General features: G+C 41.6%; 1 protein-coding gene across 7 annotated transcripts in view; it reads left to right on the forward strand.

Annotated features, from left to right (window-relative positions):
- Positions 1 to 504: 504 nt before the first annotated feature.
- ppp1r42 (protein phosphatase 1, regulatory subunit 42) overlaps positions 505 to 24,973 on the forward strand; it is a 133,943-nt gene continuing 109,474 nt past the window's right edge. For 5 of the 7 annotated variants that reach the window (XM_072254364.1, XM_072254380.1, XM_072254326.1 and 2 more), the window contains exons 1-4: positions 505 to 656; positions 3,181 to 3,322; positions 12,642 to 12,856; positions 18,160 to 18,326. In XM_072254364.1, coding sequence (XP_072110465.1) covers positions 12,725 to 12,856; positions 18,160 to 18,326 — 299 coding nt within the window. In that variant the 5' untranslated portion in view covers positions 505 to 656; positions 3,181 to 3,322; positions 12,642 to 12,724. Of the gene's footprint in view, positions 657 to 821; positions 930 to 3,180; positions 3,323 to 12,641; positions 12,857 to 18,159; positions 18,327 to 24,973 lie in introns of those variants that run through there. The other 2 variants (XM_072254344.1, XM_072254335.1) reach the window with 2 other exon arrangements.

Raw genomic sequence — 24,973 nt, forward strand, 5'->3', positions numbered from 1 at the left:
TTAAAACAAAACTGATTTTGATCCTGACAACCTTAATAATGATTACTAGTATTTAAGACTCTAGATATTAAAAAAAAACCCTGAAATGTAGCTACAAAGTGATTCTAAAACTTAATGTAACTGTGTAATTTCTCAGAATATTCACAACACTGGAATAAATAGCATTCATTTCGATCCTCAAATACCCTTGCTTTCTCTACCCTATTTTTTCTCTTAAAATTAATCTTTTTAGTCACCCCTGATTATTGATTAATCCCATTCTGGGGCTGCTCTTGGGCTATTAAGGGCGTTTTTGCCTACAGAGTCCTGGATGAATGGCGCTTGGTGGGGACAAAGATAATGATTAACTTTCTGAAATCTATTCACGTTCCCAAGAAAAAGGCCTGGGTTAATATTACCATCAAGAATTGTCACACATGGGTCTACATTACTGCCCTGCAGCTCAATCGCAACATGCGGGGCGGAACGATGTGAGCCACGTTTACTTTTTCCGGGACAACCAAAGGAAGGCACGCAACCGCCTCCCATAGCAACCGCTGTAGCGTCGGCCGCGAGCTTTCGAACGTGTCGGCGTTCGAAACGGTTAGCGCCGGTGGCAGCCGTGGCCCTGCGACTGAGGACTTCAGGCAGCCCGGAGAACCATATCATTGGCGAAGGCAAGCCCTCAGCTTTGTTTTGTTTAAAGTGTTCCTCTGGTCCTCCTGTGCAATTGTTGAGCTGTTCACTCAGCTGGTTCATATGCTCCGGTAGTGCTCTGCCCGTTCTCTCAGAGCTGGTAACACGTTGGCTCCCTGAGTTCAGCCAATGAACAGTGAACCGCGTGTGTGTACCTGAGCTGACTTCAGGAAAACTCTTCAATCCGCTAAACAAATCTATTTACCACATGAAATACACGGATTAAGGCAGCGACGCCGCTGCTCCTTCACGTGGTAGGTCAGGGCCCTCCATAAGTGGAGTGGTACTACTCAGTTCCAATTAAGACTTTGCGAGAGGAACGACAGCTTCAAGTCCGCGGATCTTTTTGTGCTTTTGTATGGGGGCTGTGATCCATTGGGTGTTGGGGATGTGTGTGTCCGATAGCTTTCTGGAACGTTTCATGGAGCCATAAAGCAATACAGCACGAAAAGAGGCCTTTCGATCCAACTGGTCATGCTGACCGCGGAGGTTACATGAGAACGTTCTGGAAGAACTAAGATTTGTTATACTTTCCCAGCCAATTCTGTAAGAAACAAAACTTCCTAACTCTACAGACGTTGGCATGATAGTCTTCTCAATTGAGTTTATCAGGTATTTATTTCCAAATATGAGTGTGTAAACATGCTCTGTTAATGTATTGCCTTAGGAGAAGAGAGAATATTCCTCCCCTCTTGATCTCAGCAACAACCCTGCAGTAGAATATAATGTTGAATGGGAGGCTAAGCAAGATTGAATCAAAAGACGCCCCCAGCAGCCATTACTGATTGATCTTATATGTCGTTCATGTTCCTTATCAGTTCTAATTTCCTCTGATACCCTCAGTATCCAAAAATTGATTATTGCGACTTTGTGTATGGGTGACAACTAAGCTGTTAAAGCCAAAAGGTAGAGGATTCCAAAGATTTTCAATTCATATCAATGGTTGCACCAATCTTTGAACGTTTTTAAAAGGAAGTTGCCATAAACTCTGTGTTTTAAAAAGTAATATCTGCAGTTATACATACTACATGAACTCAGCTTTTCTCAGAAAGTCAAAATTAGATAAACTCTTGCTGATGCTAGAAATCCGAAATAAATCAGAGTTTGATTTATTATCACTGGCACATGATGTGAAATTTGCTTGCTGCAGCAGTACTATGCAGATGTAAACTTAGATAGTGCAAAAATAAAGGAATGACGAGGTAGTGCTTGTGGGTTCACGAACCATTCAGAAATCAGATGGTAGAGGGGAAGATGCCGTTCCTAAATTGGATATGGATTTTCAAATTCCTGTACCTCCCAGTAGTAACAAGAGGGGACGTTCCTGATAGTGGGGGTTCTTAATGGTTCTTGTAGTACTACCGCTTGAAAATGTCCTCAGTGATGGGGAGAGTTGTGCCCATGATGGAGCTGATTGAGTCTAATGCTCTCTGTGACCTCTCGTGAAATCATTCTTCCAATCAATGTGTACAACCCCTGCTTCTCATATTATACTCAGCCTCTTGCTCACTTGCTTATCATAGAAACATAAAAATCTACAGCATATTACTGGCCCTTCAGCCCACAATGTTGTGCCAACCATGTAACCTACTCTAGAAACTGCCTAGAATTACCCTACCATATAGCGCTCTGTTTTCCTAAACTCCATGTACCTATCGAAGAGTCTCTTAAAAGACTCTATTGTATCAATCCTCTACCAGTGCATTCCACGCATCCACCACTCTCTGTGTGGAAAAACCTACCTTTGACATACCCCTTGTACCTACTTCCAAGCACCTTAAAACTATGCCTCCTCGTATTAGCCATTTCAGTCCTGGGAAAAAGTCTCTGAATATCTATATGATTAGTGCCTCTCATCATCTTATGGACTTCTATCACGTCACCTCTCATCCTCTGTCGTTTCAAGGAGAAAAGGCCAAATTCACTCAACCTATTCTCATAAGGCATGCTCTCCGATCCAGGAAACATCCTTGTAAATATCTGCACTCTCTCTATAGTATCCACATCTTTCTTGTAGTGAGGTGACGAGATCTGAACACCGTACTTTATTATGGCTGATCCGATTTTTCTCTCAATCCCAGTTTCCTGCCTTATCCCCGTATCCCTTCATACCCTGACTAGTCAAGAATCTATCAACCTCTGTCTTAAATATACATAAAAATTTGGTCTCCACAACTGCCTGTGGCAAAGAATTCCACAGATTCTCCACGTTCTGGTTAAAGAAATTCTTCCTCATCTCTGTTCTAAAAGGACATCCCTCTATTCTGAGGCTGTGTCCTCTGGTCTTAGACTTTCCTACCATAGGAAACATCCTCACCACATCCACAAGGCCTTTCACCATTCAATACGTTTCAATGAGGTTATTCATCATTCTTCTGAAGTCTAGTGAATACTGGCTCAGAGCCATCAGTTACTTGTCATATGACAAGTCATTCATTCCTCACAAGGTATCTCTGATAAAGTGACCACTGTGTGTATGTTACCTTGAGATTCATTTTCTTGCAGGCATTTACAAGAATAAAGAAGTACAATAGAATTTTGCAAAACCTACGTAAACAAAGACTGACAAGCAACCAATGTGCAGAAGAGGACAAACTATGCAACCAAAAATAATATGGAGAACATAAATTGTAAAGAGTCCTTGAAAGTGAGTCTGTAGGTTATAGAATTACTTCAGAGTGGTGGTGAATGAAATTATCGACACAGCTTCAGGAGATGATGATTGTAGGGTAATAATTGTTCCTGAACCTGGTGGTGGAGAATCAAAGGTTTTTCTACCTCCAGCCCAATAGTAGTAGCAAGAAGAGGGCATGGCCTGGATGGTGGGGGCCTTTGATGAAGGATGTTGCTTTCTTATAGGCTTGAGTGATAGTCATAGCTCTTCTTCTTTTGACTTTTAATGGCGATAGGCAGTCCACCATCAACTGGACTGGAGTGTGGTGTAGAGAATTTGGGGGGGGGGGGGGAATGGGGAGACCCTTACTACTTCCTTTTCAAATGAAAGCTAAATTATCCCAAAAAGCCCAGATTGTAAGTAGTGAAAGAAAATACCGTGAATTAAATAAAAGTCACTCCAATAACTTAATAAAGTTTTTAAATGAAAACTATCAACCCCAAAGATTGCAATGAAGCCTGCATTTGATTTCTTTCAACCTTATATACTTCACTCTGTAATAGTATATGTTCAATTGTTTCATAGCGATGACAAAACCTACACAACTCAGAATGATGTTTTCCAACGAGTTTTGAGGAATAATTAAGCATAGTATGCCCAATTCTAAGTCGGGTCAATATAATTCCTTCCCTCCTTGTTTTACCCCCTTCTACCATAATCCCAACAGTTTTATGTATTCTGTAAAGTGTCTCCTCTTCTGCCCATTTTCCCATAAGTCTTGCTATAACCCCCAATTCTTAATCCTACCAACCCTTCAGCTCCAGCTTTGCTGAGAAGGTCTATATCTGTTGTTGAATTTTTAACAGCTTTTTTAGCTAAACAATCAACCTGCTCATTCCCCTCAACACCTCTATGTGCAGGGACCTATAAGAAAAAGACATGTAAACCAATACTTTGAATATGAAATGAAGTTTAATGAGTTTCCAACAGTAAATCTGACCTACTGCTAAAACGACCTGTTTTAAGACTCATCTAATCAGAAAAGGAATCTGAATAAATCACAGCTTTGCAAGGACAGATTTCCTCCACCCGCAGTAAGCCCAAAATGATGGCAACCAATTCTGTTGTATATGCTGATAAGTGGTTAGTAAGATGTACTTTATTATTAGACATAGCTCACATTAAGAAATTAAAAATAAAGGGATTGAACCTGTTTGATCTGCTTCACCTCCTGCACCATATACAACTAGATCCTCCCCACCCCCCGCCACTGTTGAGGCTGTCCTACGAAGTAAAATGAGGAACATGCCTGGCAACTTCAAACCAGTCAGTTAATTCTGTGACAAGGATACACATAGATTAAGAGGTAGCTGTCCTGGGCTGGCACCAGTGAGATCAGCAGTTGGTCTGCCACCTGTCTTCAGGTGAGAGAGAGATAAGGAAAACAATGGAGCAGCATTTGGAGATGTGTAATGAAGGGGAAGGAGAACTGTCAAGATTGGCTCCCCCCTTTGAACCCTGAACTGTTTGAAGTGATGGACAGGCGATACCCCAGCAGGGGGATAAAAAGGGACAGGTTCGCTAAAGCAGGACACACACACAACACCTGAGGTAACGAGACCCTGGAAGCGGTGCACCTCTCACAAGTCAGTGGGAAGCTTTTGGACGGCTGGTCGCGGGATCGAGCCATAGACGCTCAGGGTGGAAAGGCACGATCGGTGGGAACCTGGTGTGTGTCCACCCTTGCCTGGGTGCCGGGTTCACCGCAGGGAAACGATCGTATCTGGAAATGGAGGGGTCACGGTCGGTGACCTCGGATGACATCACAAAGGGCTCGCCCAAAAACTGACTGTGAAGGTCTGTGTGGAAGCCTTGAATATTCATTCGTTTTGCTCCCTCTCTCCTTCCTCCCACTGTCCATCGCCACGGCAGCGATTACTGCAAACTGAACTGAACTAAATTGAACTGAACTTTGCGTCACTTTGAAACTGATCATTTACCCCGAGACAACGATAGAGCTTGATTGATCCTGTTATCTTAATTCTGTGTACATGTATGTTTATCATTGCTGAACTGTTGCATTCATTATCCTTTTGATTAGAGTACTGTGTTGCTGGTTTCTTTAATAAAACTTTCTTAGTTCTAGTAATCCAGACTCCAACTGAGTGATCCATTTCTGCTGGTTTGGCAACCCAGTTACGGGGTACGTAACATAAGTGGGGTTCTCGTCCGCGATTTTGAACGCTAAATTTGGGACGGAGTAAATTGATTGGGTCAAAATTCCCGAAAGAAAGAAAAGACAAACAGCAGAAATGGAGGCTGAGGAAATTATAAAGGCGCCGACCTTGGAGGCATTAGAGGATGCCAGGAAATCGGAATTGGTAGCTGTGGCCAAACGGTTGAATCTTGCTAAGGGGAAGTCGACAATGAGGAAAGAGGAGATACACAGAGCTATCGTAGAGCACTATGTATCTAAAGGTGTGTTTCCCCAAGGCGAGCTGGAGGTGGTGTCTGTTGAAAAACCTGCCGGAGACACGGTACAGGTGCAGCTTGAAAAACTGAGACTGGAGCACGAGTTCCAGGTACGGCAGTTGGAGCGAGAAGAGAAAGAGAGGGACAGACAGTTGGAGCGAGAAGAGAAGGAGAGAGAGTTAGAAAGGCAAGAGAAAGAGTTAGAAAGGCAGGAGAGAGAGAGAGAGACAGTTGGAGAGAGAAGAGAAAGAGAGGCAATGGGAGCAAGAAGAGAGAGAGAGGCAGAGGGAAAGGGAATTTGAGCTGGAGAAGTTAAAAATAAGGACCGAGCAGGGGCCCGTGCCGAACCAAGGTGGAGGGTTCCAGGCGACCCAGGAGGTTAGGCTGGTTCCCCCATTTGACGATACCGACGTGGATTGGTACTTTCTCCATTTCGAAAAAGTTGCTACAAGTCAGGACTGGCCGAGGGATAAGTGGGCTGTTTTGCTTCAGAGTGTACTGAAAGGGAAAGCCCAAGAAGCTTACTCAGCTTTGTCCACGGAAGATGCCCAGAGGTATGAGGTGGTGAAAGAGGCCATCCTCAGGATTTATGAGTTGGTTCCAGAGGCATACCGGCAGAGGTTCCGGAATGCAAGGAAGCACGTATTTAGAGTTTGCCCGTGAAATGCAGACATATTGTGAGCGTTGGTGCGCCTCGAAGGGGGTAGAGGGGGATTATGACAGACTGCTACAGCTGATCCTGATTGAGCAGTTTAAAGGTTGTGTCCCTGAGGGTATGAGACCCTACCTAGATGAGAAAGAGGCAGCCACGTTAACCGCAACTGCTAAGTTAGCGGATGAGTATGCGTTGACGCATAAAATGATGTTTGCCCCGAGTAAAGGCTACCAGAAGGGTAGTCAGGACGGCGGGGAGAGTCCGCCAGAGAAGTCAGAAAGTAAGCCGGGGACTAGTGAGAAGGATAAGGTAGACCGGGAGCAGTCTGGTAGGAAGTCTCCTGGGGTTGTCTGTTATAATTGCGGGAAAGTCGGACACTTTGCGTCCAGGTGCTTTGCCCCAAAGAAGGAGACGGGAAAAGGAAAAACGGGGATTTTGACTGGCTGTATCGAGCTGGTAAACGAACCGCTAGGACAGGACAGGTCTGCCAAAGTTCAGGAAGGGCGCGAGAGGTTTATCTCGGCTGGATTGGTGTCGGTGAAGGAGGGGTTAAAACCAGTTCCAGTGCGGATCTGGAGAGACACGGGAGCGTGTCAGTCACTAATACTGAAGAGTGTATTAGAGTTTAGCTCAGAGACCCAGACTGGGGAGGTAAAGGTCAAAGGTGTTGGGGAAGGGACAGAGTCAGTCCCTTTGCACCAGATACACTTACAAAGCAACCTGGTCTCTGGACTAGTCACGGTCGGGGTGAGGTCCGAATTACCGATGAAAGGCGTGGAAGTCTTGCTCGGTAATGACCTCGCCGGGGGAATTGTGTTCGAAGCAGTGAGATTGACAGGTCAGCCTGCCAGCATTGAGGCCCTGCCCATGGACTCACAGGTTCATCACGGGTCTGCGGTAGTAAATTTAGCTGAGACGTTTCTGCCAGCCTTGTACGAGAAGGGGGTAGAAAGTGAAAAGAAGGAGTGTAGTGAGACAAGAGGTAGTGAGGGAGCTGAGACAGACTTAGCATTAGCCAGGAAAGAATTTGTGCAGGCGCAGGAGCAAGACGAAAGGCTGATGGTTTTGGCAGAGACAGCTCTCTCTGACACAGACTTAACAAGGGAACTAGTAGGCTATTGTGTGGAGGAGGAAGTGCTAAGGAAGAAAGGGAAACCAAGTACCGTACCCGCAGATGAGGAATGGGGGGTGGTGCAAAAGAGTTATGGGGATGAGGTTTTTAACCTGGCCCACAAGATACCCCCCGGTGGACATTTTGCAGGGCTGGAGGAAACAGTTGGTGGAATCATGAAAGAGGTTTACCGGCTGCCCAGGAGGAAGGATGTTATTGATTATGGCCGACGCGAACTGAGACGGTCACAGGCTTTTGATATGCTAACAAACCTAGTCGGTGTTAGCGCGGAAATCAATGAAGCTAGGGGCCCCCTGATAAGAGAAAAAGACCATTTTGAAAAGATGAGTATGGTATCGACCAGATGGAAGAAGGCTATTGTTTTGGCCAGCCCTGCTGATAAGGTCTCTCCCTTAATCCCCGAACAAAGCGACTCTTTAGGAGAAGTAATTAAACGACTCGCACACGTGTGTTTGATTGTCCCGAGGTGGTGCAAAGAACTGGGACATTGGGGGGGGTGTCTGTTACACTAGGGCAGCCTAGCGAGCGGCAGCCTAGCGAGCAACAGCCATATAGAATGAGTAATTCAGTGACTAAAGGGCTGACGAACACAGAGGTGTGTATTGGCGATGTAATACGGCTGTCTGAAGCCAGCTTGATAGTGAACCTCGAAAAAAATGAGTTCGGCCACACGAAGGTCACTTACCTGGGAATTGGGGTGACACAGGGGCAGCTGGCAGCGATGCAAGCTACAGTGCAGGCTATCTCTGACATCCCAACCCCGACAGACAGGAGGGCCCTCAGAAGGCTCTTGGAGATGGTGGGGTACTGTAGGAAGTTTTGCTATAACTCTGCGGTTATTACCTCTCCCCCCTCCTACTAAGCCCTTGCGAGAGAAAACTAAGTCGGAATGGGACGACCCTTGTTATTGTGGTCCGGGATGAAACCCAATGAGAGGTTACATTGATCGCAATTCATCAGTGTTTTTGGCCACTATGAAGTTTGCTAAGTTGGAGCCTGGTCTAAGGGATTATTAATAACACATCTAAAAGGAACAGAAAATGTGATGGCTGACTGTCTGTCAGGTGTTGACAACTTCGAACTCGCTGTATTAGCCAAATAGCTGATAAAGATGTATATTTGTGTATATCAAATAATGTATTCATGTTTGTAATTTTTACCCCCAGTAAAAATCCTTAAAGGGGGGAAGTGTGACAAGAATACAGATAGATTAAGATGTAGCTGTCCTGTGCTGGCACCAGTGGGATCAGCAGTTGGTCTGCCACCTGTCTTCAGGTGAGAGAGAGATAAGGAAAACAATGGAGCAGCATTTGGAGATGTGTAATGAAGGGGAAGGAGAGCTGTCAAGATCAGCTCCCCCTTTGAACCCTGAACTGTTTGAAGTGATGGACAGGCGATACCCCAGCAGGGGGATAAAAAGGGACAGGTTCGCTAAGGCAGGACACATACACGACACCCGAGGTAACGAGACCCTGGAAGTGGTGCGCCTCTCACAAGTCGGTGGGAAGCTTTTGGACGGCTGGTCGCGGGATCAAGCCATAGATGCACAGGGTGGAAAGGCACGATCGGTGGGAACCTGGTGTGTGTCCACCCTTGCCTGGGTGCCGGGTTCACCGCAGGGAAACGATCGTATCTGGAAATGGAGGGGTCACGGTCGGTGACCTCAGATGACATCACAAAGGGCTCGCACGAAAGCTGACTGCGAAGGTCTGTGTGGAAGCCTTGAATATTCATTCGTTTTGCTCTCTCTCTCCTTCCCCCCACTGTCCATCGCCACGGCAGCGATTACTGCAAACTGAACTGAACTAAATTGAACTGAACTTTGCGTCACTTTGAAACTGATCATTTACCCCTAGACAACGATAGAGCTTGATTGATCCTGTTATCTTAATTCTGTGTACATGTATGTTTATCATTGCTGAACTGTTGCATTCATTATCCTTTTGATTAGAGTACTGTGTTGCTGGTTTCTTTAATAAAACTTTCTTAGTTCTAGTAATCCAGACTCCAACTGAGTGATCCATTTCTGCTGATTTGGCAACCCAATTACGGGGTACGTAACAGTTCAGTCGCAGTTCTAAGGACATTTTCAGGGACAACAAAAATAAATGTGTTAACAAAGAAGAAAGCAAGCATGGGAATCCCATAAAAATGCTTATCAGTAGAATTGAAACTGGTGAAATAAAGGGGCCAGTGAGAGAATGGACAAAAGCAGAGAATTATTATAAACATTTATTTTTCATATTGATGGATAATAGTGATATTTCCCAGCACTAGGACCATTGCTATTTTGGTGTAGATTAATGGCTTGGATATGTGTGTGTGTGTGGTAAACTGAAGATTTGTAAATACCGTAGTAACAAACTTGAAAGTGTGGTAAACAGCAATGGGAATAATAATAGATTGCGAGATGACATAGGGCAGCAAATTGAGCAGAGTAATGACACGAAATTTAATACTAAATTTTGCAATTGATTTATTTTGGCAGTACACACAAAGAGCACATGGGAACATAGAGCAGTTATTAAAACATATGGGAACCTGAGTTTCACTAATAGAGGCATAGAGTAAAAATGCAGCAAGATTGCAATATATTGAATCATTATAAAGTGCTGGTCAGGTCACTGAAGCATTACACATAGTTCTGGCCACCAGACTTTGGGAAAGATGTTTAGGTCCAAGAGATGGTGCAAAAACAGTTTACCAGAATATTTCCAGGATGAGAGATATCAGTTAAAGGTTATATTTGGACTAGCAATTTGAGAGGACATTTGACATGTATACAAGGTTATGTATGGTTTATATAAAGTAAATCAATACAGTAAGGGTGTAGAAAAATATTTTTATGCAAGTTGTGATAATAGTCTGGAACTTACTAATTGTAAATGCAATAGAACTTGAATCTTGAGGACCTGTCTTGGAACATCATATAAATATAATTGCAAAGAAAGCATGACAGCGCCTCTACTTCCTCAAGAGTCTGTGGAGATTCGGCATGTCATCAAAAACCTTGATGGACTTCTGTAGACATTTAGTGGAAAATGTATTGACTGACTGCATTACAGCCTCGTCTGGAAACACCAATGCCTTTGAATGTAAAATTCTACAAAAGCTTGCAAGATGACATAGGGCATCAGATTGAGCAGGGTAATGACAGATGAAATTTAATACAGTACTGAAAATTAATTTAATACTTGCAATCCTACATCATGGGTAAAGCCCTCCCAACCATTGAGCACATCTTTATAAAATGCGTTTGTAGAAAAGCAACATCCATCATCAAAGGTCCTCACCACCCAGGCCATGCTCTTTTCTCACTGCTTCCTCAGGACTTTCACCACCAGTTCAAGAACAGTTACTATACCTCAACCATCAGGCTCTTGAACAAAAGAAGATAAATGCACTCATCTGTTGAGATGTTCCCATAACCAATTATCTCACTTTAAGTTATCTTTATCTTTTTATGTCATGCTCTCATTATTTATTGCTATTTATTTATATTTGCATTTGCACAGTTTGTTGTCTTCTATGGTCTTGCTCTTTCATTGATCCTGTTTACAATTACTGTTCTATAGATTTGCTAAAAATGCCCACAGGAAAAAGAATCTCAGGGTTGTATGTGGTGACATGTATGTACTTTGATAATACATTTTACTTTGAACTTTTGAACTTTGAATCAATCAGGATAGACAACTGAGTTGCAAATAATTTGCAAGTGTATAGGAAAAGAGCAAGGGTGTGGGAATGAATAGACTATAATGCACCAGCATGGATTTGACGGCTTTGCCTTATACTGTGATGATTCTGTGATACTAATTTGCTTTGCTAGAAGTCTTACTCTGGGTAGCAAATACAGTATAAATTGGAACATACACTCTCAGTGGCTTCCTAAAACTGCCCTTCAAGCTGTTGAATAAAGATAGAACTTAAATAGATCATGTGGCTTAAGAAGCTGCATTGATCCTGTATTTAATGTAATAAGAATTGATACTCTGTACAGTATCTAACCTTTCTACTTCCACTTTGATCTTTGTATGCGAGAATTTATTTTCTCATCTACTTGTCAGCTTGATGACCGATTCGATTAATGTTAGAATGGTGAACCAAAACAGAATGATTACAGTAGAGCGCATTTCCTAGCCCAGCTCCCAGCCTCTGACATACACACTCCTTTCTCAGTACTCTGCATGGCAAGGCATGGCCTGCTATTCACTTGATTATTGCATCAGGACCATCAATCTTTGATTCTGTTATTTACTTGCAGACAATATTGAGATGCTTCCTTTCATCGATCTCTAAGACTTGAACTACAGGCACACAATGAGTATCTAATTTTAATCAATTATATTTCAATATTTTACCCTTGAATATTTATCTGTGTATATATATTTTTTTTTGTAGTGCTTGTCAAATGCTTTTTGAAAATCCAGATGTACCACTACACAGTTCATCCTCAAAACTGTCTTGGATTTTCAAACATGATTTTTCCCTTCATGAAGCCACGTTCACCATGTGTCATTATATGATTTTTCTTCATCCTGTATTTCTATATTCCTAATGGTGAATCAGGGCACTTTTTTAGCTACTGATGTCAGACTACTGGCCTGTAGCTCCTTTATTTTTCTCTCCCTCTTGCATATCAATGTTGTAGCTGCTTTTTTCCAACCTGCTGGAATTGTTGCAGAAATTATAGAATTTTGTTAGATCATCACTATTATGTCTTTGCAGCCAGTCTGAGATAGAAGCTTCTTGGTTCAGGAGATTTTTCTGCTTTTAGTTCCCTTGATTTTTTTCATTATATTTTTATGTGTCTGCAAAATGTTCCTTCCTCTGAAGTGTTTGTATCTGCTAATAGAGAAAATGGCTAAAGAATCTGTATCGACCTGATGAAACATCAGTTAACAAGCTGCCATATTTGAGTGGGCTTTATTCTGGGAGATTACTGGAACAGTGTAAGTGGAAAGTAACCGGGAAGTAATACAGTTTTCCCTGATGACTCCATCAAATAGTGTTTCTAATTCTACCATTTGTTTACTATGTTCAAATGAAGTGTTCACATTACAGAATAATTGTCTCTTTAATTACATCCACAGGATGGAATTTGATCACTTTTTCTAATAACCAAGAGCTCAAACACAAGCCTACAGTGAAATAGCTTCATAAGTTCAGTTACATCATGGGCCGACTTACAGTGGATTTAATTGCAAAAAGTAGTCTCCACATAAAGAACAGAAGAGATGAGCCTTTGGAACAGTATTTAAAAAAATTGACTCATCTAAATTTTTCAAACAAGAATATTGATCAAATTGTGAGTGAATTTTTGACTGACTGTGCCATATTCCTGGTTTTGATGTACATATATGTAGTTAAGATATAGCTTTGTAATGTAAAATTAATAGCTTTTAGGATACATTAATGCTGAAGCCAGAAGTGTATAAAACTGACTTGCAAGTTAATTTCATTAGCAGTTTTCACTCATTGCTCTCTTTCCTCACTGGAGACATAAAATAGATTAGGGAACTTGAAAAACATGAAGCATTAGAGATCAAAAGTTGTTTAGCAGTACGTGTGTAAAGCAAATTAAAATGTCCCAGGCAGATACAAAGAAACATTGAAAAAACAAATAGAAAACTGGCTTTTATTACTAGTTGACTAAAGTGCAAAGGAATTATATTATGATGTAGTTATCCAAATTCTTTGCTATTGTATGGCTAGAGTTTTGTTTCAGTTCTGGGTACAATATATCAGAGGATGTATTGTTCTCAGAGGGCTTGAATATAAGTTTGCTTGAATGATTCTTGTATGCCAGAATTAGGTAAGACTAGACAATAGGGTGACCCGTTGGGGCACCGGAGAGAAGAGTGGTGCAGTCTGATGTGACCAGAATGAACATTAAATTTTCCTGAATGCTATTGGTATCGCTTTGCTTTGGAAAGTGAAGTAGTAAACCTCTGTTTATTAAAGAAGAATGACGCATAGCAAAGCAAGTATACCTGCTCCTCGTTTAATGATGGCATCATTTCTGGCTTATTTGCCATCCAGGACATCTCAAATGTTCTCTTTCTTTAAGGATCATGGTTTCCCTTCTGTCGTCATCAATGATGCCTCACCCGTATCTCCTCCATTTCCCACACTTCAGCCCTCAGCCCATCCTCCTGTCACCACAACAGGGACAGAGTTCCCCTTGTCCTCACCTACCACCCCACCAGCCTCCGGATCCAGCACATTATCCTCCACAACTTCCGCCACCTTCAACAGGACCCCACCATTAAGCACATCTTTCCCTCTCCATCCCTCTCCATTTTCCGCAGGGATTGTTCCCTCCGTGACTCCCTGGTCCACACGTCCCTCCCCACAGATCTCCCACCTGGCACTTATCCCTGTAAGCGTAAGTGCTACACCTGTCCCTACACCTCTTCTCTTGCCACCATTCAGGGCCCCAAACAGTCCTTCCAGGTGAGGCAACACTTCACTTGTGAGTCTGTTGGGGTCATCTATTGCATCTGGTGCTCCCGGTGCGGCCTTCTCTACATCCCGACACAGGTTGGGGGACCGCTTCATCGAGCACCTCTGCTCCGCCTGCCGCAACAGACAGGACCTCCCGGTTGCCACCCACTTCAATGCCGCTTCACATTCCCATTTAGATATGTCCATACATGGCCTCCTCTACTGCCAGGATGAGGCTAAACTCAGGTTGGAGGAGCAACACCTCATATACCGTCTGGGTAGTCTCCAGCCCCTGGACATGAACATTGAATTCTCTAACTTCTGGTAATTCCCTCCCCCTCCCTTCCCCCATCCCTGTTTCACTCTGCCCCTTCCCCCAGCTGCCTATGACCTCCCTGCTTCCCCTCCCCACCCCTTTATCTTTCACCTTACTGGTTTTTCACTTGGCACCTACTAGCCTTCTCCTTCCCACCCTCCCCCCACCTCCTTTATAGGGCCTCTGCCTCCTCCCTCTTCAGTCCTGACGAAGGGTTCCAGCCCAAAACGGTGACTGATCATTTCCACGGCCGCTGCCCGACCTGCTGAGTTCCTCCAGCGTGTTGTGAGTGTTGCTCTGCCACCCTTGTGCCTCTCGTTGTCAGTCTGGAGACATGCAGCCCTTTCATCCCCCATCTCTTCATCTCTTCTACTGTTTGTCGTTTGTCTCTAATCCTGGAGACGTGCATGCCTTCTCTGTCTCTTCTTCTCTCATCCTTTTTTTGTCCTGGAGTCGTGCGGCCCTAGCCTCATCCGATTCTCGTTCTCTCTCTCTCCTTGCTGCTTCCTGACAACCTTTGGCATCATCTCTTGACCATAATGACCTCGTTCCCTTTCCACGTGGCATAATTAGGCTGACTATTTTTTTTTACCCTAATACTGGATAGAAGATACGAAGAAGTAACACCAAAGGATGCTGATTATTCTTGATGATGTGGTTGGCGCTGTCCTAAATGGACGTGATATAGTCACCACTGTCCTTTGACTGCTGCAAAGGGTTTTATGGGTGTCTCGAAGTACGTCATTACAATAAGATTTAATTATCTCTTATTGATGGATGGTAACTAGATCTGTCCTAATCCTGCACATGCTGATGGTGATTAGCAGAATGTGTTCCCCTCGAAATAGAGCTGCCCTGCCCTTTTGCTCCGGTTGGTGTCGCTGCTGAGACTGGCCGTGAGTATGCGTCGGGCTGTCACGTCCCCATTTCTGTGATGGCTGATCAGGTCTCGGGTTAAAAGGGAGCCCGTTTATTTTGGCGAATGAGCAATTTTATACAGATATATAACCCTGAACTTTGCCTGCATTCTGTAAGTTAGCGCATTTTAATTCGATTTAGCCAAAAAAAGTGCCACTGTAATGCACCGTTTGCGCTAATTGGAGGTCACAAACAGACAGACAGACAGAGCATGAGAGTTTTAGTAGTATATAGATGAATGAACCAGGGTTGCAATACTTGGAATTTACAGTAGGGGAGGTTAATTGGTCTCTTCAAGATATAGAGGGGAATTAACTGGAAAATAGGGTATCTAGAGAAGAAATACTTCCAGAGCTTGAGGAATAGACTAGGAAACATTGCCTAAAAAATAGAGCTATTGTCTTCAGGGAAGTTCTATACAAAGTAGAAGCTTATAATTTTCTTTTGCAATTGGTTAAGCAAAGGTTTTTAGTGACATGGAACTGAGGTACATGTATGATATTCGATTAAAGATCAGCAATGATTTTGTTGTATGTATGAAAAGGTCAAAAATCTAAGTAGTCTATTCACTTTTCTATTATTCTAATATCTAAACTATAGGCAATTCAGCATAAGATTTTCAGATATTTAATGGTTCACACTCAAGGAAGTTTAAGGATTTAATGATGACTGGAAATCTTTCTTCATCCCTTTGACCAAGCACTTGACACAAAGTTTCTGCTTTCCTGCAATTCTATAAGTTTCAAGGCAAAATAGGGTACTTTTCCTTTCCTTGGATAAAGGTTTTTAGTACATAGTTTAATTGTTTTGCACGTGCCCACAAGTAATACAAGCATGCAAACAGAAAGCAAATAAATATTAGTCACCATTTATTTGCCCTGAAAGTTGTAGTTCTCAGCCATGAGTAGAAATAGGACCTCCACTACTTTCATAAAAGGGATGGCCTCTCTCATTTAGTGGGATCAAATATGATATTGATATCTAAGTGGTTTCCATTTGGCAATGGAAAGTGGGTATTGATAAAATAGGTAGATGTCTTTCGTTGTATTCAAAAAGAAAAGACTAAATAATCTTCCTATGTAAAATGAACAAAGTTTGTGATTAGTTCCCTCTATATGATGTTTCTATGGTACAATATATTCAGCAAATTATCTATTGTGTCTCCTTGAAGTGTAAATCAGAGCTTACTGGTAATCTGGACCTCGATTTTATGGTTAGGGGAATGGGATACATGTTAACAAATCCTGCAAGTATTTTGTGGAATATTGTAAGGCATGTTTAGACTAATTAGAGAACATTTATACCGTCATGTCTCCATTAAAGATCTACTGTATGTGTGAAACAGAACAAGTAATAGAATGATTTGTCAAACAATCAAAATCTGGAATCCTCACTAAGAACTGAAAAGTCTGGATCAAAAAGTATACTTAATTAAATATAAAATCATGTAGCGGAAAGGAAAATAAAGACTAAGAAAGATAAAGCTCATTAAAAAAATTTTTTTAAATTCTACAATAATTAATGTATTAGATAGATTGTTTGGTAGTAATTATGGCTTCGCATGCCATTTATATGATTTATTTCATCAAAGGTTTTAAACTAGTGTAGTGAAGCATGTGGAGGAACTATACATCTTCAAGTAGGAAATTCCACACACTTACAACCACCTACATGAGTTGCGAGTTGTTGCCCAGTTTATTACATGATAAAAATTGTCTTTATAACCAAAATGTCAATTTAATAATTTGTCATTTCATCTTGTCATATACCATTACAAACTTGCACCCATTATCTTTAAAGAAAATTTGCAGGTAGTAAATCATGTGTGACTAATGGCATATCCAGGAATTAATGTTGGCTGATTTTGGGGGGATCATGTACATGCGTTCTTAATGTCATATGAGAAATGTGTTTACATGCACATAATATTACTGCTTATTTTTTAGTTGGTTATTGGTGGGAGGAACGCTATATTCCTGATTGCCATATTCAAAGAAAATCTGTTCAAATATTGTTTTAAAGCAAACATACTTGTACTCTTCTTCCACAAAAATGTGCCGATAACTCAGGTTGTTTACTGTGCTCGTTAAGAAATGTCTCCTAACTTTCTCCTCTCATTGCCAATAATAAATTTAAATCAAAGTGCCTTGTCAAGATTTCCCCAGCCAGAGGCAGTAATTTTTATTCATCTTATCAAATTCTGTGCAGTTTGAAATACTTCTACTCAATCTATTGGTGTTTCCTGCTGCAGTAAAGATTTGGGCTCTGATCCTGCTGTGTTCCTGCAAACATTTTTGCTATGGCTTTAATTAGCCCACTTTTACTGGGTTGGCTAAGGCTATATTGTCTTGGTTATCATAGCTTTGTTTTCCATGCGGCCAGTTTTGTGACTTCGTATTTTGAAATTGTGACTTTTCAGCCTAATTAAAGTTGTTTTGATAAAGGTATATTGACAACAGCAACAGGCTTAGTACAGAACCATCTGGGTATCACTTTGACCTTTCCTTGGGCTGTGTTGCCCATTAGTTTCAACCCCCATCTTTTCCTAGTCCTTAGCCAATTTATTATTCATGACGCAACTGCTTTGTTCGTTCCATGGGATTCAATTTTTTTTGGATGTTTTTTCTTTTCATGTACATAGTGTCTGGTGCATTATCCTCTTGTATCTTCTCTTATCTTAATTTATTAAGTAATAAAACTTGTGTAATTTTATTCCACAAAATATGTAGTATTAATGTTTATTTTTGAAAGTATGTATTATATATAGAAGATATAGAAGGTATATTTCTGTCATTTTAATATAAAATTGATGACATGCTTAGAAGATGTTTAAAATCTGTAAGTGCATAGGTATATTTTTGATACAAAGTGAGATTACATTTTATTTACATTAAGATTTTTATACATTGTTTTCTTTCTTTTTGTTTCAGGATGACCTCACTGCATGCAAGAACCTGTCTGTTTTATATTTATATGACAACAACATTACAGAGATTAGTAATTTAGGTTTTGCCTTTAATCTTACCCATCTATATCTGCAGAACAATAGCATAACACATATTTCAAATCTCGCCTCGTTACGGAACTTGTCCAAATTGTAAGCCAATCTAGATATTTGTTTCTTTGAAATGAATATTGAAAGCAAAGATATAATTAGACCAATACTTTCAGAAAGCACTTGTTTTATGGGATCACTTTTTATTAATACATAAGAAACTGTAGATCCTGGAATCTGCAGCAAAAAACAATCTGCTGGAGGAACTGAACAATTCCTTCTCACCCCCACACTCAAATGCTGGTTGCCATGCTAAGTTCCTCCAGCAGATTGTTTGATACATCTTTATGACCTTGTGTTGCTCAGACCTTGCATTTGAGGTTTTATCATTGTGGCAATATAGAGAAATATTGAAACCAATTTGCACATGGCAAGGTCACACAAAAAACAATGAAATAAATGGGCAATTTGAATCATCCCAGCAATGTTCATTGTGTGAATATCAGAGAAAACCCTCTTCTTTTCTGAATGGTGCCATGGGATCATTTATATCAATTCTGAAGGATAGAAAGGACCTCAATTTAACATTTGAATTGTATGTTGAACAGTGTAAGATTCCTTAATACCACACTGAAATCAATTTTGTGTACAATAACAATCTAGAAATTCCCTGAATGGTTTATAAAAAGCCAATCAATGTCAATGAGCACAATTAAGTTTGAGATTGTGGCGCTGTCATGGGTAGTGCCACATTTTAAAAGCAAGCAGGGCCTGTTGGGACATTCTGCTAACTTTGAGATTCGTTGGACTATAAGGCATTCAGCAAGGGGCAATAAAAAAAAAACAAGTTAGGATTTAGTGGAGCGGCCAGTGTGGGAGCTACCATAGTGAGAAGGTTAGAATGGGTAACTGAGGCGTTGGCCCAAGAGGCTTCGGCAAGGAGGCATAGGAAAGTAGAAGGTAAGAACAGATGAGGTTTTTTTTAGAAAGTAGTTAACTAAAAAGATGTAATTAAATGAAGTAAGGATGCATGTTCAGTTGATATGTTGTGGGTGCACGATGTGGGAGCTAGTGGGCCCCATTACGGTTTCCGATGACCACGTCTGCAGTAAGTGTTAGTTGCTCGAGGAGCTCAAGTTCAAAGTTGATGACCTGAAATCCGAGCTTCAAGCACTGTGATGCATCAGGGAGGTGGAGGATTACCTGGATACTATGTTACAGGAGGCAGTTACACCCATTAATTAACTACTTTAAATTCAATCTCTGTTCAGGGACAAGATGGTGTGACTGAGTGAGGCAGGTAGAGGGGATTCAAGAAGTAGTACTGGAGGAGGCTAAGCCCTTGAACTTGAAAGGTCTGAGATTGTTGCTCCTTGTGAGGATGAGAGTGGTGAAGGATAAGCAACCGAATTGTGGCACTGTGGTTCAGGGAGCCATTCGGGAGAAGATTAGATTAGATTAGAAGAGAAGAGAAATGTAGTTCTAATTGGGAACTGTCTCCTCAGGGTAATAGACACATTTCTCTGCCATTAGGATTGAGAATCCTCAAAGCTGTATTGTCTGCCTGGTGCCTGAATTTGGAACGTTTCATATGACCTGGAGAGGAATTTAGAGTGGGAGGGGAAAGATCCAGTTGTTATGAACCATATAACAATGACATAGAAAGAACAAGGAAAGAGGTTCTGTTGAGGGAATATGAGCAGTTAGGGACCAAATTAAAACTCAGAACCAGGTTTAGGTTCTTGGATTATTGGGATCTCTTCTTGGGGAAGGTATGACCAGTACAAAGGAGACGGGTTGTACATGAACCTGAAGGGGACCAAATTCTCAGGGGCTGGTTTGTTAGAGCTTTTGGGGAGGATTTAAACTAATTTGGCAGTGGAATGGGAACTGGAGTGAAGGGAATCAGGATAGGGCAGATGGTTTAAAAAAAAAACAAAGATGGCATGCAGTTAGACTGTCAAGAAGCGCAGGCAGATGATAGGACAGAATTGCAGCCAGCAGGGTAAGTATCAGTGCACTAGGGATGCAGAATCAAAAAAGGATAGCAAATACAGTACTCACAATGTTATATCTCAATGCATGAGTATAAGAAATAAAGTGGATGATCTTGCTGCACTCTTACAAATTGCCAGGTATGATGTTGTGGTCATCACTGAATCATGGCTGAAGGATGGTTGTAGCTGGGAGCTGAATGTCCAAGGTTACACATTGTATCGGAAGCATAAGAAGGCAGGCAGACAGGGTGGCAAGGCTCTGCTGGTAAAGAATAGGATCAAATCATTAGAAAGATGTAACATAGGATTGGAAGATGTTGAATTCTTGTGGGTTGAGTAAAGAAACTGCAAGGGTAAAAGGTTCCTGAATGCAGTTATATACAGGCCTCCAAACAGTAGCTGGGATGTGGACTACAGATGACAATTGGAAATAGAAAAGGCGTGTCAAAAGGGCAATGTTATGGTAGTTATGGGAGATTTTAACATGCAGGTCGATTGGGAAAATCAGGTTGGTAATGGACCTCAAAAGAGTGAGTTTGTTGAATACCTAGGAGATAGCTTTTTAGAGCAGTTTGTTGTTAAGCCTACTAGGGAATCAGCTATAATGGATTGGGTGTTATGTAATGAACCAGAGGCAATTAGGGAGCTTCAGGTAAAGGAACCCTTAGGAGACAGTGATCAGGATATGATTTGAGTTCATCTTGAAATTTGACAGGGAGAAAGTAAAATCTGATGTAGCAGTTTTTCAGCGGAGCAAAGGAAATCACAGTGGTAGGACAGAGAAGTTGGCCGAAGTGAATTGGAAGAAGATGCTGGCCGGAAAGACAGCAGAGCAGCAATAGCCTGAGTTTCTGGAAAAATTGAGGAAGGTGCAGGATAGATGTATTTCAAAAACAAAGAAATACTCAAATGGCAAAATAGTACAATTGTGGCTGACAAGGGAAGTCAAGGCTAATGTAAAAGCAAAATAGAGGGCATACAACAAAGCAACATTTAGTGGGAAGACAGAGGATTGGGAAGCTTTTAAAAACCTACAGAAAGCAGCTAAAAGAATAATTCAGAGGGAAAAGTGTCTTATCATACCGGAGGCCTGTGCCTAGTGGTGTGCCTCAAGGATCTGTGCTGGGTCCATTGTTTTTTGTTGTCTATATCAATGATCTAGATAATAATGTGGTAAATTAGATCAGCAAGTTTGCTGATGACACTAAGATTGGAGGTGTTGTGGACAGCAAGGAAGGCTTTCAAAGCTTGCAGAGGGATCTGGACCAACTGGAGGGGAGGGCCAGAAAGTGGCAGATGGAATTTAATGCAGATAAGTGTGAGGTGTTGCATTTTGGAAGGACAAATCAAGGTGGGACATACACAGTAAATGGTAGGGCACTGAGGAGTGTGGAGGAACAAAGAGATCTGGGAGTTCAGATACATAATTCCCTGAAAGTGGCATCACAGGTAGACAGGGTTGTAAAGAAGGCTTCGGGCATCCTGGCATTCATAAATCAAAGTGTTGAGTATAGAAGTTGGGATGTTATGGGGAGGTTATATAAGACATTGGTGAGGCCAAATTTGGAGTATTGTGTACAGTTCTGGTCACCTAACTATAGGAAGGATATCAGTAAGATTGAAAGAGTGCACAGAAGATTTACTAGGATGTTGCCAGGTCTTCAGGAGTTGAGTTACAGGGAAAGATTGAACAGGTTAGGACTTTATTCCTTGGAGCGTAGAAGAATGAGGGGAGATTTGATAGAGGTTTACAAAATTATGAGGGGTATAGACGGAGTAAATGTGATTAGGAGAGATAAATACGAGAGGACATGGCTTTAGGGTGAAAGGGGAAAGGTTTATGGGAAACATTAGGGGGAACTTCTTCACTCAGAGAGTGGTGGGAGTGTGGAATGAGCTGCCATCTGACGTAAATGCGGACTCACTCTTACATTTTAAGAATAAACTGGATAGGTACATGGATGGGAGAGGTCTGGAGGGTTATAGACTGGATGCAGGTCAATGGGACTAGCGGAATAAAGTTTCGGCACAGACTAGAAGGGCTGAATGGCCTGTTTTCTGTTCTGTAGTGTTCTATGGTTCTAAAAGATGAAATATGAAAGCAAGCTAGCAAACAAAATCAAGATGGATGGTAAAATCTTTTCCATATATATAAAAAAAAGAGAAATAAGTGGATATGGATATAGGACTGCTAGAAAATGAGGCTAAAGAAATAATAATGGGAGGCAAGGAGATTGGCAGATGAAGTAAATGAGTATTTTGCATCAGCCTTCACTGTGGAAGACACTAAAAGTGTGTCAGGTGTTGAAGGATGTGAGGGAAGAGAAGTGTGCAGTTACTATTGCAAGCAAGAAGGTACTCAAAAGGCTGAAAGACCTAAAGATACATAAGTCACATGGACCAGATAAACTGCACCCTAGGATTCTGAAAGAGATAGCGGTAAAGATTGTGGAGGCATTAGTAATAATCTATAAAGAATTATTGGATTCTGGCATGGTTCCGCAGGACTGGATTACAAATGTCACTCCACTCTTTAAGAGGGAGGCAGTAGAAAGGAAATTATAGACCAGTTAGTCTGACCTCAGTGGTTGGGAAGATGTTAGAGTCAATTGTTAAGGATGAGATTATGGAATACTTGGTGACACAGGACAAGATAGAACAACGTCAGAATGGTTTCCTTAAGGGAAAATCTTGTCTGATGAACCTGCTGGAATTCTTTGAGGAGATTACAAGTAGGATAAACTAAAACTAAAAGGGATGCAGTGGATGTTGTAAATTTGGATTTTCAGAAGGCCTTTGACAAGGTGCCACACATGAGGCTGCTTACCAAGTTAAAAGCCCATGGTATTACAGAAAAGTTACTAGCCTTATTAGAGCAATGGTTGATTGATAGGAGACAACTAGTGGGAATAAAAGGATCCTTTTCTGGTTGGCTGACAGTTACTAGTGGTGTTCTGCAGGGGTTGGTGTTGGGACTGTTTTTTATGCTGCATATCAATGATTTAGATGATGGAGTAGATGGCTTTTTTGCCAAGTTTGCAGATGATACAAAGATTAGTGGAGGGGCAGGTAGTATTGAGGAAACAGGAAGGCTGCAGGACTTAGACAGATTAGAAGAATGGGGAAGAAAGTGGCCAATGAAATACAATGTTGGAAAATGCATGGTCATGCACTTTGGTAGTAGAAATAAATGTGCAGATTATTTTCTAAAAGGGGAGAAAATCCAAAAATCTGAAATGCAATGGAACTTGGAAGACCTTGTTGATCCTAAAGGCCAGCTTGCGGGTTGAGTCGGTGCTGAGGAAGGCAAATGCAATCTTGGCATTCATTTAATGAGGACTACAATATAAGAGCAGGGATGCGATGGTGAGGCTTTATAAGGCATAGTGAGGCCTCACTTTGAGTATTATGAACAATTTTGAGCTCCTTATCTGAAACAAGATGTGCTGACTCTGTGGAGGGTTCAGAGGAGGTTCACAAGGATGATTCTGGGAATGAAAGGATTTCCAACATATGGGGAATGTTTGAAAGTTCTGGGCCTGTACACGATGGAATTTAGAAGGATGGTGGGGGGAATCTCATTGAAAACTTTCAAATGTTGAAAGGCCTAGACAGAGTAGATGTGAAAAGGATGTTTCCTGTGATGGGGGAGTCTAAGACAAGAGGGCAGATCCTCAGGATAGAGGGCTGTCCATTTAAAATAGAGATGTGGAGAAATTTCCTTAGCCAGAAGGTGATGAATTTGTGGAAGTTGTTACCACAGGCAGCTGTGGAGGCTAGGTTATTGGGTGTATTTAAAGCAGAGATTGATAGGTTCTTGATTGGCCACAGCATCAAAGGTTATGGGGAGAACGCTGGGGAGTGGGGCTGAGGAGAGGGAGAAAAAGGATCAACCATGATTGAATGGTGGGGAAGACTCGAGGATCAAGTGACCTAATTCTGCTCCTATGTCTTATGGTCTAACCAAAAAATGAATGATCTCTGAATTATTATCTGAGCCACATGCAGGTTGGCACAGGGTTAATAAGATCAGTATGATAAATGTGTGGCTCAGAGACTGGTGTGGGAGAAGTGGGTTTGAATTTGTGGGGCATTGGCACCAGTATTGGGGATGGAGGAAGTTGTTCCGATGGAACAGGCTCCACCTGTAAAGTGCTGAAAAGGTTCTGTCAAATTGTATAACTAGGGGTGTGGATTGGGCTTAAAACTAAATAAATGTTGGGGGGGGGGGTTTCAATAGCTTGGAAAAGTATGGATAAAGGTAAAAGTGAAGTGAGTGCCACAGAGGTTATGGAAGACTCCAGAATAAAGAATAAGACAAAAAGTTAACAGAGCAATAAGAATTTAACCTCAGGCAACATGAAGACAAAACCAAAAAGTGTAGTGAATACAGGGCTGAAGGTATTGTATTTGAATACATACAGTATAGCAGTATATGAAATAAGGTAAACAACCTTATAGCACAGTTAGAAATTGCCAGGTATGATGTTGTAGACATTACAGAGTTGTAGTTGAAAGAAGATCACAGTTGGGAGCTTAACATCCAAGGAAACATATCGTATTAAAAGGACAGGCAAATGGGCAGATCAGTAGGATACCTCTTTTGGTAAAAAGTGAAATCAAATCCTTAGAAAGAGGCGGCATAGGATCAGAAGATGTAAAATCCTTGTGGGTACAGATAAGAAACTGCAAGAGTGGAAAAAAATCCTTGATGGAAGGCCTCTGAACAGTAGCCAGGATGTAGTGTAGTAG

This window comes from Mobula birostris, chromosome 1 (assembly GCF_030028105.1).
Source record: "Mobula birostris isolate sMobBir1 chromosome 1, sMobBir1.hap1, whole genome shotgun sequence".
NCBI lineage: Eukaryota > Metazoa > Chordata > Chondrichthyes > Myliobatiformes > Myliobatidae > Mobula > Mobula birostris.